This window comes from Solenopsis invicta, chromosome 5 (genome assembly GCF_016802725.1).
Source record: "Solenopsis invicta isolate M01_SB chromosome 5, UNIL_Sinv_3.0, whole genome shotgun sequence".
NCBI lineage: Eukaryota > Metazoa > Arthropoda > Insecta > Hymenoptera > Formicidae > Solenopsis > Solenopsis invicta.
Genome location: NC_052668.1, coordinates 5,199,840 through 5,218,402, shown reverse-complemented (window position 1 = coordinate 5,218,402; position 18,563 = coordinate 5,199,840). Strand labels below are relative to the sequence as shown.

At 42.6% G+C, this 18,563-nt stretch overlaps 1 protein-coding gene across 1 annotated transcript; it reads left to right on the top strand.

Moving 5' to 3' along the window:
* Nucleotides 1-5,022: 5,022 nt before the first annotated feature.
* Nucleotides 5,023-6,072, top strand: LOC120357749 (protein GVQW3-like). Its single transcript, XM_039449216.1, has one exon. It carries the CDS (start codon nucleotides 5,023-5,025, stop codon nucleotides 6,070-6,072), a length of 1,050 nt encoding a protein of 349 aa, XP_039305150.1.
* The last annotated feature ends 12,491 nt before the right edge of the window (nucleotides 6,073-18,563 follow it).

Sequence of the window (18,563 nt, the reverse complement as noted above, 5' to 3'; positions counted from 1 at the left end):
GGGTTATGCCTTACTAGCACGACCTCTCTCTGAGATACTCAAAAAGGATGTGCCGTTTCGATTCGGACCAGAAGAAGAAGCATCGTTTAATCAGTTAAAGAGAAAATTATCTACAGAACCTGTTTTGAAAATCTTTGATCACCAAAAAGAAACAGAATTACATACCGATGCTTCAAGTGAGGGCTATGGAGCTGTCTTACTTCAGAAAGACGACGTTGATGGACAATTTCATCCCATACATTTCATGAGCAAGAAAACGACTGATGCAGAAAAGAAAAAACATAGCTACGAATTGGAAGTTCTAGCTGTGGTCGAGGCCTTTAAAAAATTCCGACACTATCTATTAGGCATTCCGTTTAAAGTGGTGACTGACTGCCAAGCTTTCGCGAAGACTATGGATAAAAAGGATCCGATACCGAAGATAGCACGATGGGCTCTGTACATGCAAGATTTCCAATTTACAGTGGAACATCGTTCAGGCCGCAGAATGCAGCATTGCGACGCACTTAGTCGTAACCCGGTCGCACTATTCACACAAAACGAGTTAATACAACGAGTGGCCAGAGCACAACGGGATGACGAATATTTACAAACGCTAGCGACAGTACTACAAGACAAGCCGTACAAAGATTTCTGTATGATCCGGGACGTCGTTTACAAGGAGCGCGATGGTAAGAAGTTACTAGTTATACCTAATTCGATGACGCAAGACATAATTAGAAGAGCTCATGACATGGGTCACTTTGCCGTTAAGAAGACTACGGAAATTTTGAAGAACGAATATTGGATTTCCAATTTAGAAGCAAAAGTCGAAAGATACATTCGAAATTGTATTCCATGTATTCTAGCCAAGGATAAAGGAGGTAAAAAAGAGAGTTTATTACATCCAATAAATAAAGGAAACAAACCGCTATGTACTTATCATGTCGACCACGTTGGTCCTCTGGAAATTACCAATAAAAAATACAAATATTTATTGGTGGTAATTGACGCTTTCAGTAAATTTACGTGGATTTATCCAACTAAAACTATGAGTAGCGAAGAAGTGATATCGAAACTAGAAGAGCAAAGCGCTTTATTCGGCAATCCTTCTGTAATAGTATCAGATCGAGGAGGAGCCTTCACATCTCAGCTGTTTGAAGAATACTGCACAAAACAGAACATTAGTCATCATCTGATTACGACGGGAACACCACGGGGAAACGGCCAAGTTGAGAGAATCAACAAAGTCATATTATCTATTCTAACGAAGTTATCAATAGCAAAGCCTGATTATTGGTATCGGCATGTAAGAAAAGTACAACAGGCCATCAATGGTAACCATCAACGAGCTATAGGAAGAACACCTTTCGAAATTATGTTCGGCACTAAGCTACGTCATGCAGACGATCCATCGTTGCAACAATTGCTTCAACAAGAATTGCTTGAATGTTTCATAAACGAAAGAGACGAATTACGTGCTGAAGCCCGAGCTCAGATTGAGAAGATTCAAACGGAAAACGTTAAACAATATAATCTACGAAGGAAGGAAGCACGAAAGTATACCATCGATGAATTGGTTGCTATTCAAAGAACCCAGTTCACTCAAGGATCCAAACTACTTCCAGGATTTATAGGACCCTACCGTGTTACGGAAAAAATTGGTTATGACCGATACGCTGTCGAAAAGGCTGGGCAGCAGCTAGGACCAAGGACGACGACAACCAGCGCTGACAAAATGAAGCCATGGTCAGAACCTCACGCAGCAAATGATGTCCTAGACGAAGTTCCTGACGAAATAACAAACCAGATTTCCCAAGGAGTTCAGGATGACGTTCCTGATAAAAGCGTAAGTGAGTCCGGGACGGACTCTAGTCAGGAATGGCCGAATGTGGAGTTAAGAAGTACCGCGTCGCAGGACGAAAGGGGAAAAGAGGGCGCAGGCGAGCGAAGGCGAAGCGAGCGGCTGGCAACGAGGAGAGAGACAGAGAGAGAGAGATCGAACACGAACACGAGGAACGGGACTCTAACTAAATCAGTCTAATTCTTTCCATGTACGCTATATTGAAATATATCTTTATCCACTATTCAACTCAGTGTGACTTCAATCCCACATATATACATACATATATTTATTTATTTATTGTGACGTGGCAGTTTTACCTGCCTCGCCACTTTGCCCTCCGCCAAATCAAAGGCGGAGAGGGGCACATGACCGAGCCGGGCACTGAGCGAGAAAGCGAAATCTCCGGCGGGAGTGTGGAGCGTTATTAATTTCATTTATTTATTTGCGACTTATTTTTTATGTAAACTCGGGCGCCTCGACAAACGTTGCCAAAGGAGCAGCAGCGATGAGGGATGTTGACAGCGGCTAGAAAAGGAGCGAACAATCGTTCAGGGCCAGTACAGGGAAAACCGCCGACGGAAAAGAGGACGAGACGAGACTTGGCGACAAGTAAGCGTCGCGCGGGAGTGGCTAGCGCGAGGCACTGAGGATGGACAGGCTAGAGCGGACGAACGGCCAGGATAAGGGTCATTGGATCCCGGCTGTCCGTCCGAAATAATAGCGGCGGAGGAACGCCGCCTCAAGATAAATTTTGCTGCTGTCGTCCGCGAGGATGGCGAGAGCGGCGAGGATCTTGGATGCCGACGGGGACCGCGCGACACCTGCGGGGACCCAACACTGCGCTACCGTGACGTCACGGCTAGATAAGGGCGGCTGCTGATAGGCCGCGCCGCTAGGCGCAAAGGTATTGCGCACCCTGGGGGAGGGGTAGCGCCCATCGATCGCGTATCGAGCGCAATCCTCTAGGCTTTTGCGTGCGATCCGGTGACGAGAGCGTGTTGTCGGAAGCGAGCGAGAGAGATATCGGCGAGTGGTTATCGGTGGTGCCCGGCCCGACGATCTCTGCCCGTTTGTCCCAGAGCCAACTCCTTATTTCTTTTGTTTTTTTTCTTTACGTGGCTTATATTTTTTTCTTGTTTTGCTGTATGTCGTCTTGATTATGCACTATCATATGTTACATGTGATGTCTACTTGTTACATCGGCCTAGCTTTGCTTAATTCCTTGCCTACTCGTCTCCTTCCGTAAGAGAGCCGCTTCGCCCGTCTCCGTTACCCCGCCCCTCTATCGGTTAGGCGAGTTAGCTGGCCGCGTGCGAGCGACGATTTCGCGTTTTCGTGTGACGAGCTATCGCGTGATATGAATTAGCGTTTAGCGTAGAAAAGTGAACCTGGCGACGCGACCGATATAATCGCGTCTGGCGCCAATTTCCCGATTTGGTTTGAACGTAGCTATCGGTATTTTCGTCGCTCTCGCGCGTGTTTCGCGTATCACCTCAGTTCTCTTGTTTGATCGCGTATTTCGCCGTCGCTCTCCGGCGTAAAGAAAAATACGTGACAATATACATACAGGGTGTCCGGGAACTAGAGAACCTATTGCTTTGAGAATATAAAGGACAAGAAAGTCTTATACCATTTTGCGATATTCGCTATATTTATTGATTTAAAATAAAACGTCTAAGCCAATGTGCGGTGACGCCGCGCCATCGCACCTAGCTCGTAGGCAACGGCGCGCGGCGGTAAAGGTGAGGCGTTATTGTCTGAATTGGCACGGCGCGACGGTCTGAATTGCTCTCACCGCGTGTACACTGCAAAAATCAAGCGGATTCACCGCACATTGGTTTAGACGTTTTATTTTATAAATCAATAATTATAGCAAATATCGCAAAATGGTATAAGACTTTTTTGTCCTTTTTTATCTCCTTTATATTCTCGAAACAGTAGGTTTCCTAGTTCCCGGACACCCTGTGTATATATATATATATATATATATATATATATATATATACATATATATATACAGGGTGTCCCAGAAAGCTCGCATTCCATTTTAAGAACGGATTCTTTGGAAAATTCTAAGAAAAAAATCCTAATACAGAAATGTCGAGGGTATAATGGTTTTCAAATTATTTGCGATTAAAATTTACGAATCACTGAGCTGACATTTCGCGCGCTCAGGCATGGTGACATGACAAAGGTACCACAAGTGTACCTCTTGATACTGAGATTGTCATATAAATACGAAGTGACATTTATATTAAGAAATTACTACTATAGGAAACATATTTGTACATTACATATGCACAATTAATGTTTTCAACAAAATATCAATTTAATAACAAGATGTTACGATAACCGTTGGGTCAACTGTCAAAATAAATTTATTACCATGTTCATATGATAAGAACTTTTATGGTAACATATTGATAATATCGATAATTTATGCGATGATATGAAAAAGATTGTATATGTTGATAAAGTAGAATTCAAACATATCAAATTATGTCTATTTGACATTATCGCGTTTATATCAATTAAATTACCGATTTACATTTTTAATAGTTAAAAATGTAAATAAATTATTGATATTATCGATATGTTACCATAAAAGTTCTTATCATATGAATATGGTAATGAATTTATTTTGACAGCTAACCCAACGGCTATCGTAACATCTTGTTATTGAATTGATATTTTGTTGAAAACATTAATTGTGCATATGTAATGTACAAATATGTGTCCTATAGTAGTAATTTCTTAATATAATAGCCATTGCGTATTTATATGACAATCTTAATATCAAGAGGTACCCTTGTGGTACCTTTGTCATGTCACCATGCCTGAGCGCGCGAAATGTCAGCTCAGTGATTCGTAAATTTTAATCGCGAATAATTTGAAAACCATTATACCCTCGACATTTTTGTATTAGGATTTTTTTCTTAGAATTTTCCAAAGAATCTGCTCTTAAAATGGGATGCGAGTTCTCTGGGACACCCTGTATATACATGGTGCGTTCCATAAGTAATGCGACCAATTTTTTCCTGACGCGACGATACACCGCAGCGTGTTCTAACCTGTTGGGAAAGGTGGAGGGGAGTGTTAGCTTCAAAATGCGCCCGGTCTCGGTCGCTTCCGAGCAGCAGGAGAGTCAGGACGTGCATTCCCGTGAACCGCGTTTGAGGTTAACGTAACACGGCGCGATGGATCGTACTGTGGAGCAACGTTACGCTATCAAATTCTGCGTTAAACTTGGAAAGTCCGCCACCGAAACGTTGCCATTAATTCAGCAGGCCTTTGGGAGTGATTGCTTGTCAAAATCACAAGTTTTCCGATGGCACAAGTCGTTCAAGGAGGGCCGAGAGGAAGTCACCGACGAACCCCGCATTGGACGTCCATCAACCTCCCGAATTGACGAAAATGTGACGCGTGTGCGTGATTGTTTAAATTTTGACAGACGGTTGAGCCTTCAATTGATAGCAGAAACTCTTAACATTACGAAAACAACAGTTTCTCGTATTGTAACCGACGATTTAAACATGAAAAAGGTGTGCGCCAAACTGGTCCCTAAAGTGTTGACCGACGAACAAAAGAACATGCGAGTGCTTCGATGCCAAGAACTCTTGGAAATGTGTGAAAATGATCCTAATTTTTTAAACTCAGTTATCACCGGTGATGAGTCGTGGATTTTTGAGTACGACCCGGAGACAAAAAGACAGAGTTCAGAGTGGCACACTCCATCGTCGCCCCGCCCCAAGAAGGCACGCATGAGCAAATCCAGAATCAAAACCATGCTCATTGTCTTCTTTGACGTCAGAGGCATTGTTCACCATGAATTCGTACCTACAGGGACCACTGTGAACGCAGCTTTCTACTTGGAAGTGCTAAAAAAATTGAAAAAAAGGGTCACACGTTGCCGAAGCGACATCAAGAACGCGTGGAAGCTGCATCATGACAACGCGCCAAGCCACAGCGCCTTCGTTGTCAACGATTTCCTGGCCAAGACCCACACCCCATTGATTTCCCAGCCTCCCTACAGTCCCGACCTGGCACCCGCAGACTTTTTTTTGTTTCCTCGTTTAAAACAAGGCCTGAAAGGAAAACATTGGGGCACAATTACAAACATCCAGGCACATGTGACATCGGCTCTAAAGGACATCCTGGAGAAGGCCTTTCAGGATGCCTTCCAGGCCTGGAAGCATCGCCTCCAAAAATGTATCGATGCGGGAGGGTGCTATTTTGAAGATTTCTAACCATTGGTACAAATATATTCAATAAATAGTTTTTTATGAATTTGGTCGCATTACTTATGGAACGCACCATGTATACAGGGTGTTTCAGACCACCCGTACAGCCTTTTTCTCTTCGCAGGATTAGGACCAATCAAAAATATGTTCAGACGAAAGTTGTAGGGTTTCAAAAGATCTATTCAATGATCTTATCAGTTTGACCTTGGATGGCGTCGCCAAGGTCAGATCGAAATCACATTAAGTTTTTTAAATGAAACATCCTATTTTTGATTCCAGAATCTAATAGCTGGTGTCAAGACCTTTCCAAAACACTATAAGAAAGTTTATTTTCGTCGACTACTTTCCGAGTTGTGCGGCTTGAAAGTTACACTACCGCCAACACCATGTAAATAACAATATAAAATCACGCGTTACGCAGAAAGCCGTGCAGCCGACACAAAGAAAGTAAACACGCGAGCCGGGCCAATAAAAACAGATCATGAAAAATCGTGAAAGTTAGCTGTCGCGACCGTAGATAGTCACATACATATGTATGTCATAATATTATGTAATTACATTATTACTTTAACGGTAGCACACGAGCAATAACGAGCGCGGCTTTCTGCGTAACGATGTATAACTCGTGATTTTATACATATTGTTATTTGCATAGGATGTAGTAGAGATGTATTCACCACAACGCTATTGTGACTCAACTCAACACGAGTGACAATAACTCTCTCAAACTTGTCACCTACGTCTTCAATAACCGTCATATCAGTATCAATCGCGCAACAAAAATCCGACTCTCTTTATTAGTCTAGGTTTATTTAGCCATGTCCTATTCCAATGAAGAAGCATATGATATGCTGCTAATTTTAGGTGAGTGTTGAGGTACATTCATTGCAGCGGAAAGATTGTGGCGGGAACGTTATCCTGATCGGACTCCTCACTCGCGAAATGTTTTTTCACGTTTGGCTAAACGAATCAAAATTAAAGGTGTCGTTCAGCCTCAACATAACAAAGGTACACAAATTCGTCGTCCGATTATGGATGAAAGAACAGTGGAAATTCTTGCATCGACAGAATTGAACCCTTATGATTCTTTAAGACGACGAGAACAAGATTTTGGTGTTAGTAAAATCAGTGTTTGGCGCATTCTAAAAAATAACAAATTTCACCCTTACAGAATGTCTGTTCATCAAGCGTTGAATTATAACGATATTAGACAGAGACTTGTACTTTGCAACTTTATAAGACAGCAACCACTTGATTTCCACTTGAAAATTTTATTTTCTGACGAATGTACACTTAAAAGTGATGGATCTGTTAATACTTGGAACTATCGTTATTGGGCACAAAATAATCCTCACTGGTTGAGAGAAGTAGATCATCAAACCATTTGGAAAGTCAATGTTTGGTGTGGAATTATTGGAAGTCAAATCATAGGTCCTGTTTTCTTTGACGAAAATCTAAACGGTGATAGATATTCCGCCTTGATAATGACAGATCTTCCTGTCTTACTAGAAAATATTTCTCTGCAATTGCGCCTGAACATGTGGTTCCAAGAAGATGCATGTCCGTCTCATACATCGAGAGTTGCTCGTGCGGCATTAAATACCATGTTCCCCGACAAGTGGATAGGCAAATACGGTCCAATCAATTATCCACCCCGATCACCAGATCTCACCGTCCTTGATTATTATTTCTGGGGAAGGATAAAAAACTTGGTCTATCATGAACGTCCGACTACGAGGGATAATATGATTCGTAGAATAAGTGAAGCAATTCGATCCTTACGTGCCGAGGAAATTTTTCGAGCAACCAATGATTTTCAAAATAGAGTTGATGCTTGCATCGCAGAGAATGGTGCTCACTTTGAACATTTAGTCGCTTAACAAAACATACACTCATTCATTCCCGAACGTGAGAGGCAAGGGGACTCACGTGAATCAAGCACCCCAAACGTGAGAGGCAAGGGGACTCACGTGAATCAAGCACCCCAACCGTGAGAGGCAAGGGGACTCACGTGAATCAAGAACCCCAATGGGATGAAATTCTTGTCACGTCCACGTCGTTCATTCTGGATAATGCTAAGCACGGGAAAATGCATACAGTCAATCTGGACATGATTGATCATCAAACATAATCAATCCAGTTAATAAACAAAAGCAGAGTACATAAAACTTTGACTCCCCTTTTCCTCCCCCATACACATACGCATGCACGTATGCACACACCCACACACAAGATTAAATCCGACTAAGTAACCACCACATGGTACATCTTGAGTAATGCTGATTCTGGCGGTAGTGTAACTTTCAAGCCGCACAACTCGGAAAGTAGTCAACGAAAATAAACATTCTTCTAGTGTTTTGGAAAGGTCTTGACACCAGCTATTAGATTCTGGAATCAAAAATAGGGTGTTCCATTTAAAAAACTTAATGTGATTTCGATCTGACCTTGGCGACGCCATCCAAGGTCAAACTGATAAGATCATTGAATAGATCTTTTGAAACCCTACAACTTTCGTCTGAACATATTTTTGATTGGTCCTAATCCTGCGAAGAGAAAAGGGGTGTACGGGTGGTCTGAAACACCCTGTATATCATGAAACACACCAATTTTCAATTTTAGACATGATTTAATCAAAAATACCTCATATTTGCCTTGTTACATAAGTACATTTTTTAATAGAAATGACAATAATATAATTTTTTTTGAAAGTATGAATCTTTAGTTTTAAAACACCGTATTGTAAAGTTCTTCAAAGTTTTTTATTGCAAAGATATGATTTTTTTTTAAAAAGTGAATTTTTAGATGCCCAAAAATACCTCATATTCTCTATGTTACATAATTATACTTTTTAAAAGGAATGACTTTGCCAAATTTTATTTTGAAAGTGTGACTCTTTAGCTTTAAATCGCCGTATTTGAAAGTCCTTAAATGTTTTTGTTGCGAAGATATAATTTTTTGAAAGAAAAGTGGATTTTTGACCAATTTCTCATTTTTGTTTAATGGTTTTGCTTTTATAACTTCACAATAAATTATTTTCCGGCAGTGCCGATTGTGCAGTCACACTCCTGAGATTTTGAACTTTTGTTTAAAAAAAAAACGTAGAACAATATTGATTGTAATCAAAGTTATAGCTTCTCAAATTTGAAAAAGTCTCTCAGACCCAAAAATGTGTTTCCGTATTTTACAGGATCGGTATATTTAAGGGTTAATCTTGACAACCAAGATACAGTTAGGGGAACGTCCGGACGTACTTGTTCCTTTTCAGCCACATTAATTTACACATTTTTAATGTCGATTACTATACTTAATACTATACATAAATCTCTACATGACCGTATAACTATGCTGTTCTTTGTCCGTTATGTAAAAATCAGCATAGTTTTATTCGTCGATAAAACGCGAGAATAATCTGAATCCATGATCTACTGTGAGGCAACGTCTCGATACTCCGAGTTTCCCTATTAAAATGTAATAATAGCAGTTGAAATTAATAATAGCAGTTTAAATAACTAATACTAATTTAACTTAATGAAAATAATTAAGAACAAAACAATTCAAAAATATAAAAATTCTTAACATGGTCCTAATAATTTAACTTTTAGAACGCCGGTATTGAATCTATTGTAATTTCCTTAGAAAGTTTTCAAAAACTTCGAGCAAGATGGGGGTATCTACCGTGGATCCAACGTCTTGAAAAACTTATCAAGCTCCTGTCTCGGTATTTGCTCTCAGTCCCACGGAAAAAACCATGGCTCAAAAACCCGGGGCGAAGCAGTCTTTAAAAAAAGTACTATAATGATCCTACACACAAAGAACGTCATTTTAAAAGATCCTTAGAAATGAAACAAAGAACAAAATTCAACGAGTATTTAATTCTAAATAACAAAACCCTGTAAGAAAAAACTTCAAAATCAATAATTTTTTTCTTCTATATCTTAAACAAAATTCTAAGATAAAACTTTTCCTCAAAAAACTCAAATCTGACGACTTTCTGCTCTACCCTGTGCTCTTGCCTCAGGTTAACGAGCGCCATCATCTACAATTCAGAAAAAAAAGAATCGGAATTCACTCTCAGCTCCTGACAAGAAAACAATCTTTGAAACTTATCTTTCAAGGCAAGGATTGCTAGGGAAGTCGACGACTTCCTGCTCTACCCCGGGCTCCTACAAGTTACGGAACGTTGCCAGCGTCACTCCCAAACCAACACCTTTCTGAGAGAATAAGAAATCTTAGACTCTTCCGCTCTATTCCCAGCTTTTGCCACGGGTAACCGAGCATTGTCCTCCGCGATTCAGACCAAAATGACGATCTACTGATTTACCCTGGGCTCCTGCCACAGGTTACCAAGCGTTGTCCCTGTCTGCAATCACAATCCACTTCACGACTTTCTGCTCTACTCTAGGTTCCTGCCACAGGTTACCGAGCGTCGTTTCGAGCAATATCAAACAAAAATGACAATTTTCTGTTCTTATCCGGGCCTCTGCTTCGGAAAATTGAACATAATTTCTTGCAAATCCATTCCCTTGTGTCAATCCAAGAAATTCTAAGAAAAGAATCAAAACTCATTTTCAATTTCCAAAGACAGAACGATTCTTTAAACCTGTCCCCCAAGGCGTGGACTTCCAGGAAAGCACAACAATATCCTGCTCTACTGTACTGTCCTGCCGGGTTACCGAGCGTCGCTCGTGTTATTCCCAATTCAATGCCTTCCAGGAAGAAAAAGAAATGAGAGAACGTCTTCCCTCCCCTGAGACAAAATTTTAATTTCAAAAAAAAAAGAAATCCTAAACCTGAAACCGTTACTTTCTCCCGCATCTTCTATTTTAAATTACAAAGCCTAAACTGAAACATTCTCTATTTCTTTATTTTCCTCTTTCTGAGAACAACTGTTTTCTTAAATAATTTTACTTGCTTTCGCTCTCTCAAATGCAGAATACACGGAAGTAATTCCTTTAAGTTGGAAAGTGCGTTTCAAAAATCCGTCAGAGACTGCAATAATAAATTGAGCACAAGCAATCTTGTCGCGCATTTCTGGAGGGCACTCCGGATAAGCTAAACAGTCGTTCTAAATCGGCTTCCCAAAAAGCTAAATCTTCTTCAAATTTTTGTTTATGATTTGTAAACTAAGCATAAAGAGTTTGAGACAAATGACCTTTTCCAAAACGTAATTCGAGCTTTGATTTAATTTCCCCATAACTTAAATTTTCTAATTTCTTTATTCCGTCTAAAATTGAACGCGTTTTTCCCCGCAAACTCAAAGCTAACGCAACCGTCTTTGTAGAATCTTCCCAATTATTTGCCTGCTCAATTAATTCAAATTGTGTAAAATATTTGCGCAGCGGAACTCTCCCGTCGAAAATATCAGACTTTAATTTAAAATTGACACTCAAGTTTCCGGAATCCCGAGGAATCTCCGCGGTTGGAGAACAAAGGAAAAGGTAACGACTGGCCTGAAAAATGTTGTAGCCACTCCTTTAGACGCTGAAGTCTCTTGTCGCGCTTCTGGAACAGTGCCTGCATTTTCTCCTCACCTTGCCGTTGCTTCTGTCTTTTAGCACGAAGCTGACGCAATTCCACGGCGACCGCCCGAAAAGAATTTGCTTCGGTGGAGAGTTAAGGTTTGGCAAATGTATGAACACGCATTCTTTTTTGAAGAGGGCGTCCCTCCGCTCTCGCAGGAGTCGCTGCCTTAAAATCTTCTGAGATGTTCATTTCGTGGTCCAAAATCAGACGAGCTTCCAAAATGTTGTGCTCGACGAGCACACAAAACACTCGCAAAGAGAAAAATAAACACACAGCACGAAATAATTAGATACTTTCTTTTATAAAAAAAAGCAAACTGATTTTAATTAAATTAATGTATACAATTAATTGGCAGCGGAATTATTCAAATATCGCTTGACAGCTCCGTGTCTCGAAACAGAACAAAAGCCGGCCGCGCTTCGTCTGTCTCATCAATAGATCTTCCTTCTCAAACTCAATTGAACGGGCACAACAATACATTGACTATATTTTCCATAGATTTGCGATGTGTAATACGCAGGTTGTAAACGTACCTGCAGACCCCTGTGTTACCTTTAAAAAGTATCTCAGTAATGACGAGTTGACATTCCATATCGCAAAGCCGTTGGCTCACTCTTATTTGTGTCACTAGTTATAAGGCCTGACATAACATACGCCGTCGGACTTGTAAGCAGATATTTAGAAAAACACGGCAATCCCCATTAGCAGACCGTCAAACGAATATTTTGATACACAAAAGGTACGAAAAACCTAGGCATAATGTACGCGAATAGCAAGAACCACTTGATTTAGTAGGTTTCTCGGATTCCAATTACGCAGGCGACAAAGACACTAAGCGCTCCACAACCGGTTATTTGAGTCGGCAGACTGCCCTATTACATGGTGTTTAAAGCGACAAAATACCGTCAGTCTTAGCACTACCGAAGCGGAATTCATTGCGGCGAGCGAGCCGCAAGCTGCACGAGAAGCAATTTGGCTGCGTATGCTACTGAGTGATATTGGACATCTATTTAAACACCTTCCCTTTTGCACGTAAACAAAGTGCAATTATATTGACAAAATACCCCAAGTTCCATCGACGCTCAAAACACACCGATGTCCGACACCTTCATAAGAGAAAAATACGAGAGCTGGGAAATTAATGTTGAATACATACGCTCAATAGATCAAAAAGTGGATCTGTTGACCAAACCGATAGCGCATGATCATTTCTAAGAGTTACGGAGAAAAATAAATGTAATCGTACCGAAAACGTTTAATCAGTGGGAGTGTTAAATTTAGTTTATTACATATTTTGCATTTTTCTTGTAATCTGCGCTCTAAATATATTGCATGGCGTATTCTAACTTTTGTGTAATAATTGTAAACGTGAACTGGCACGGGGCATTGTAATCGTGAGCGACACCTATCGGTTAGATTGTTTCGAAAATTAATCTACCAGTCTCCGGCACCGGGTAAGCTTTCTTTTGCACAGAATAAATTTTCTTTTGTTTTCAAAACGATATCTTTGCTGTCTGGTCTCCCCTCCTAACCACAACAATCAAGAGGCGCGGTCGTTTTTTGCAGGCAAGCAAGTCGCAGACTGACCCTCTTCTACGCGATTCAACGAGTTCAACATAACGAGATTACCAGATCTTAGTAACGGCTGAACTAATCAAGTTTTGAATAGTCTTAATCGATAGCTTGGAGAAAATTGCATAATAAAAGTATTGTTGTGCCCGGTGGTAGTCCAAGCACGTAGGTAGGTATTTCGGGATTGTTTACTGCGCCTTAGGAGTTAAGACTCTTAAGAAGGACCGCTTGGTGGTCGAAGATAAAACATTTGCTGTTCCAACGTTAGTATAAATGTATATTTTCTTCTAAGGTTCCCAGTTACACTTGCTCGGTGTCGAGGTTTATTACTCGTACACTTTCTTCTCGGACGGCCTAGTATATATAGGTCGTCTCTTATCTCCGGATTGTGTTCGACGTGTAAGTCACGCGAGTAACACACCGAACAGCTGTTTGTTAGACTCTTCCGTCGCTTTTTGATTTGTCGCGATATTTATGCAGAAATCTGCTGTTTGGTTTGGCCAATCGTGTTTCTGCAGCATGCAACTCCCACGCTTAGCCGAAATCAGAATACCGGAAAGCAACTTAGCAGTAGGTGGCGTGGCGCGATAGTGTTTCGGGCCGGAAGCCCCACAGACCATTGACATCGTTCGATTCTTTCGCGTAAGGTAAATGACTATAACTTCGTCATGTTAACGGTGTAAATGCATTATGACCTTAAAATAAGTATTATATTTAGGTTGTTTTTCTTATGGAGGGAATTTATTATCGGTTAAAACAAATCTGATCACGAAAATGTGTATTAAATGTATAAATTATTGATAGTTACTTATAACAAAACAGTAGTTTCTTCGAACCTCTATTTTGTACCTAATTTTGTCAGGAAAAACGGTATCATTTCTAACTTCGTCATTCCGTGTACGTAATTCCGTCATAGGCATAACCTATATTGTGTAGGTTTCAACTTCGTCATTCCATCAATTGGATTAGGACGTTTAAATATGGGATATATAAAAAAAAATTAAAATTAACACAAATAAATGACTCTTTATTAACAATCAGTGTTGTTCATCAATCAATTAAAAGAATTTTTTTCTTACATCTATTATCACCATTAAAATTTACGTATCATTAATAAACCTTTAAGTATATATTATCAAAACATAAATTATTATTTTTATAAAACATAAATTATATTGATAACGACCTGTCTTTTTCCGCGCCCGGGGCAGCGTGAGTTCGGCGGACGAGGACGCAGACTGAGGTCGCCAAGAGAACTAGACTGTTTTGGTTGGAAAGAAATCAGCGAATCTTTATTTTGCGTAGCGGTTGATATAAAATAACAGCGTGGCGTTCTGGCCACAGCGCGCGGACGGACGGATGGCGGTGACGCTCGGACGGACGTGACAAAACTTAGAAATTACAAGCGGGCGGACAAACGGAAATCAGAAAGCGCGGACGGACGGACGGTACACGCGAGATTCGGAACGGATTTTAAACGCGGATTTTAAATGCGGTATCGTACACGGTGTTTATTTACAGGTGCGCGGGATTCCGAGCCAAGATTCTCGGAACTCGGAATCCTTGTTGACGCGCGGGTACCGTGGCCTTGCCGAAGGCCGCGGCCACGGTCGTAGACGATGCGCGCGCGGTACAGCTGTACTCCGGCTCGATCGCAACGCGCTGCGGTTAATACCGCAATGTTTGGCGGTGATAATCGACTCACGCCAAGATCTCTTGGTAGAGGCGCGGAACTCCACACCCCAAGTCGTGAGTCGATACCGAGACAGTACGGCGGATCGGGAAGTGCCGACTACCAGGATCTCCTGGTGGAGCCCAAGATGGACTCAAGATCCCGTGAACCGGCGGTCTAAGAAGGCGGATGGCTCGTGTCAAGATCGCTTGACTGAAGCTAAGGCGCTTAACTCTGTTTGAGCACTCGGGATAGACTTTCTTCTCGGACGGGAGATCGGACGGAGAAGAAGAGCCTCGACTCTAGGAGCGGCGGCGCTTATATACCCGAGTCTCGTGGGCAGGGACGGTGCGGGGGTACGGAACGGTACGGAATCGGTGGGGGACTCCCCGCCGCTCGAGATCGGTCCAGCGGCCGCCACTTCGGTCGAACGCGTGCGCGCGGAGATCTGCCGACGCGCGGATGCGTCAACGCGCGCTACGCCGGTGTTTGAATTTCTTATTGGCGCTGCGCGCCGTATTTTTGCTGTCCGGCGATTGTTCGGCCAGACAGCCTGGAACGGTGGACGGTCCGAGGGGGAAGCGGAAAGGCGGTTTGTTACATATTATATGTAAGTTTTTATATTAATTTGTTACATTTTGAGAACATTTTGTTACATTTTAAAAAATAAGAAAAGCGAAATAGATTCCTCTACTATTTAAAAGCATAAGTAAAATAAAAAATAAAAGAATGGAAATTTTTTTAACACTGTTTTCTCTTTCGTAGATTAAATTTTTTCTTACATCTGTTATCACCGTTATATGTAAATACCATTAATCAACCTTTACAGAATAAATCCCTCTACTATTCAAGAGCATGAGTGGCAAGACTTTTTTTAACTATTTCTTCTCTTTCGTAGACTAGAATATTATCCTTATTAGGCCATTTCCATCTATTCTGTATACCCATACCACCTATTGCCATTGTTTTTATTTTAAACTTTGGTCCTTCTTCAATATCGAGTACTAGCCCTGGGAATTTCTCACCCTCATAGAGAATTACTATAATACATAATCATCCTTGGTTATTTCTGTAGTATTCACATCAGTCATATTTTTGACATTTTCATCTTTATTCCCATTTGATTTTTTCTTACTCTTAACTTTCGATTTTGATAGTTTTTCATCCTTTTCATTTTTTAGTTTTATTTGATATGCCACAAACTCATCAGCAACAGCTACTGATGGAGTTATTTTACGTTTAACTTTTTCAGATTTAGTTGTTGAAACTGGGGTGTCTGGCCAAAAAAGCGCATTTTTGAACGGAGATGTAAATATTTTTTTTTTGAGTAATCAGTGTTTGTTTATCAAAATTTTCGAGGTTGTCATTTTCATCTCGTTGCTCTCTTAGGTTGGAGATCGGTGAATCATCCAATTGTCCCAAAATCTGTACATTATCTGCACAGCTTGATTTTGGTGTCAAAATCATAACTGAACCATCTGCATCTACGTCCAAGTCGATTACATCGTTTGTAGTGAAATTCTTATCAAGTTCAAGGGCGGAAAAATTTATATTTGCTTTGAGTGTTATATTATGATTTTCTTGATTTTCCGAAAGACTTATAGTTTGCAGTGATAAGTCCGGTATTTTTTTTTAATTTCTAACAATAAATTAAAAAGACCCTCATCTTTCGGTTGGCCATTCCATTGAGTCTTTTCACATCTCTTGAACTTTTGTAATCTTTTGACTCCTATCATACTTTCAATGAATGACAGATTTGAGCGAATATTTTCTACATTTTTTTCTCTTGGCTCTAATTCTTCACTTTCTGTTTTTTTCTGAATCATTGGCTGTAGTTTTTAATAGTTTTTTAAAAGGCACTACATTTACATCGAATGGATATAATCCACAGATTTTAAAGCCATTGCTTATTGTTTCTGGTTTAGCTGCTTTTTGCAAACATTCGTTAACTAAAACTGAAAAATCCTCTCTTTTTAGGCGATCACCGTTATTATTTATTCGCCATTCATAAATTATTTGTTTTTACTTGTTCTTAAGGAAGTGAAACAGAGATAAATCCATAGGCTGCAGAAGATACGTTGCATTTGGTATTAAGCCGATTAAAATAATACCCTTTTCTCTGCAAAATGTACTTAGATGCAAAGAAAAATGGGATGAGTGCCCATCAAGGAACATGACAACAGGAAATTCAACGTTATTTCGTTGCAAATAAGGATAACAATTTTTTTTTTTTTTTATAAAGGAGAGGAAATGCGTTACCGCATACCCCATGCCCCGGGGGAGGCCTGGTGGTTATGTGGGGCTCTTCCCCGCCGACGACAGGTCGGCGGAGACATACCCACTAAAACCTCTCCGGGTGTCCTGCCCTGGTCTGTGACTGGGGGGCTCCGGAAACGCGTGCAGCATACTTTCGGAACCCCCCGGACCCAGTCGGCCTAGACCGATTCGACGCGCCAGGTGCTCCCTAACGTGGGCGCACTCGGCAGGGCTTGTGGGCCTGATCTGCCCTAGGTCGGGGGAGAAGGGGGGGACACCAGCCCCTCCAACCCTCGCCTTATCCCCTGGTGGTTTGGGGGTAAATCCCGGGGTATCCGGCCCCCGCCGTAGCCCCGGGCCTCTTTGCGCCGCGCTGAAGGCGGCGCGGTCCTCCTAGCTACCCTAGGGGCGGAGAGGTAGAAACTCCCCCCCCCGGTGAGGCAGAAGGGGGGGGTACGGCTCCGCGTTACATCGCAGAGTCGTCCCCCTCGGACCGTCAGGTCGGATCTGCCTCGCCGGGTTTACCATTTTTGCGAGGGGCCCCCCTCCTCTCACGACTGCGCGTCCCGAAGGCGGGGCCGGCATCCGCTGGGGAGGAGAGTCGCCCCCTCTCTGTGTTAGCGCCGTCGCTCTCTTCCTCCTCCATAATTGTGGGAAGGGAGGGGGCGACGGCAGCTGATCGCCCGCACCCCCGCCGCCTTTTGGCAGACGGGCCACTACGGCTCGAAGGGCGGGGGGCAGGCCTTCTTCTTCGGGGCGGTCGGGGGGGACCAAGGTGGGTCATGGCCCCCATCCCCTCCGCCCCGGTCATCTTTGTTATCGCCGGGGGGCATGCATCCCCCCAGCCTTCTCTCCCTAATAGTCTCGGCCTCCTCCTTTTGCCGCATTACTTGTTCGCAGAAGGAGGAGACCGCGACCCAGGCGCTCTCCCTGCGGACCATCTGGCTAATGATGGCCCGCAGGGAGAGGTCATTTCCTATCTCTCCTCTGAGGACTCCGCGCAGCTCCTCCCACGCTGGACAATGTTCCAGCGTGTGCTGCGCGGAGTCCCGTTCGGCGTCGCAATGGTGGCACCGCGTCGTCGGCTCCTTACGAATTCTGCACAGGTACTCACCGAAGCAGCCATGCCCGGTGAGCACCTGTGTCGTCCGGTAGGACAAGCCGCCCCAAGGGCGGCCCACCCATTCGTCCAAGTGCGGTAGGACGGCCTCCAAGATCCGAGATCCTGCCGCCGGCGGGTCGTTGGCGAGGCTCTCTCGCCAAGCCCTCATGGCCCGCCGACGTGCTCTTTCCCGTAATAACGCAGTGATCCTGGGGGTAACCACTCCCCCTTGCAGGCGGACGGCCTTCGCTCTGGCATATGACTAGGCCAGAGCGTCGACCGTCAATTCCGCCGTGGGGAGCCCCGCCAGTACCATGGTCGCCGCGCTAGGGGCGGTGAGGTACGCGCGCACTATCCTTCGTGCCAGCCGCC

Coding starts and splice junctions, on each gene's coding strand:
- LOC120357749 (XM_039449216.1), top strand. CDS start 5,023: ATGGATCGTACTGTGGAGCAACGTTACGCTATCAAATTCTGCGTTAAA.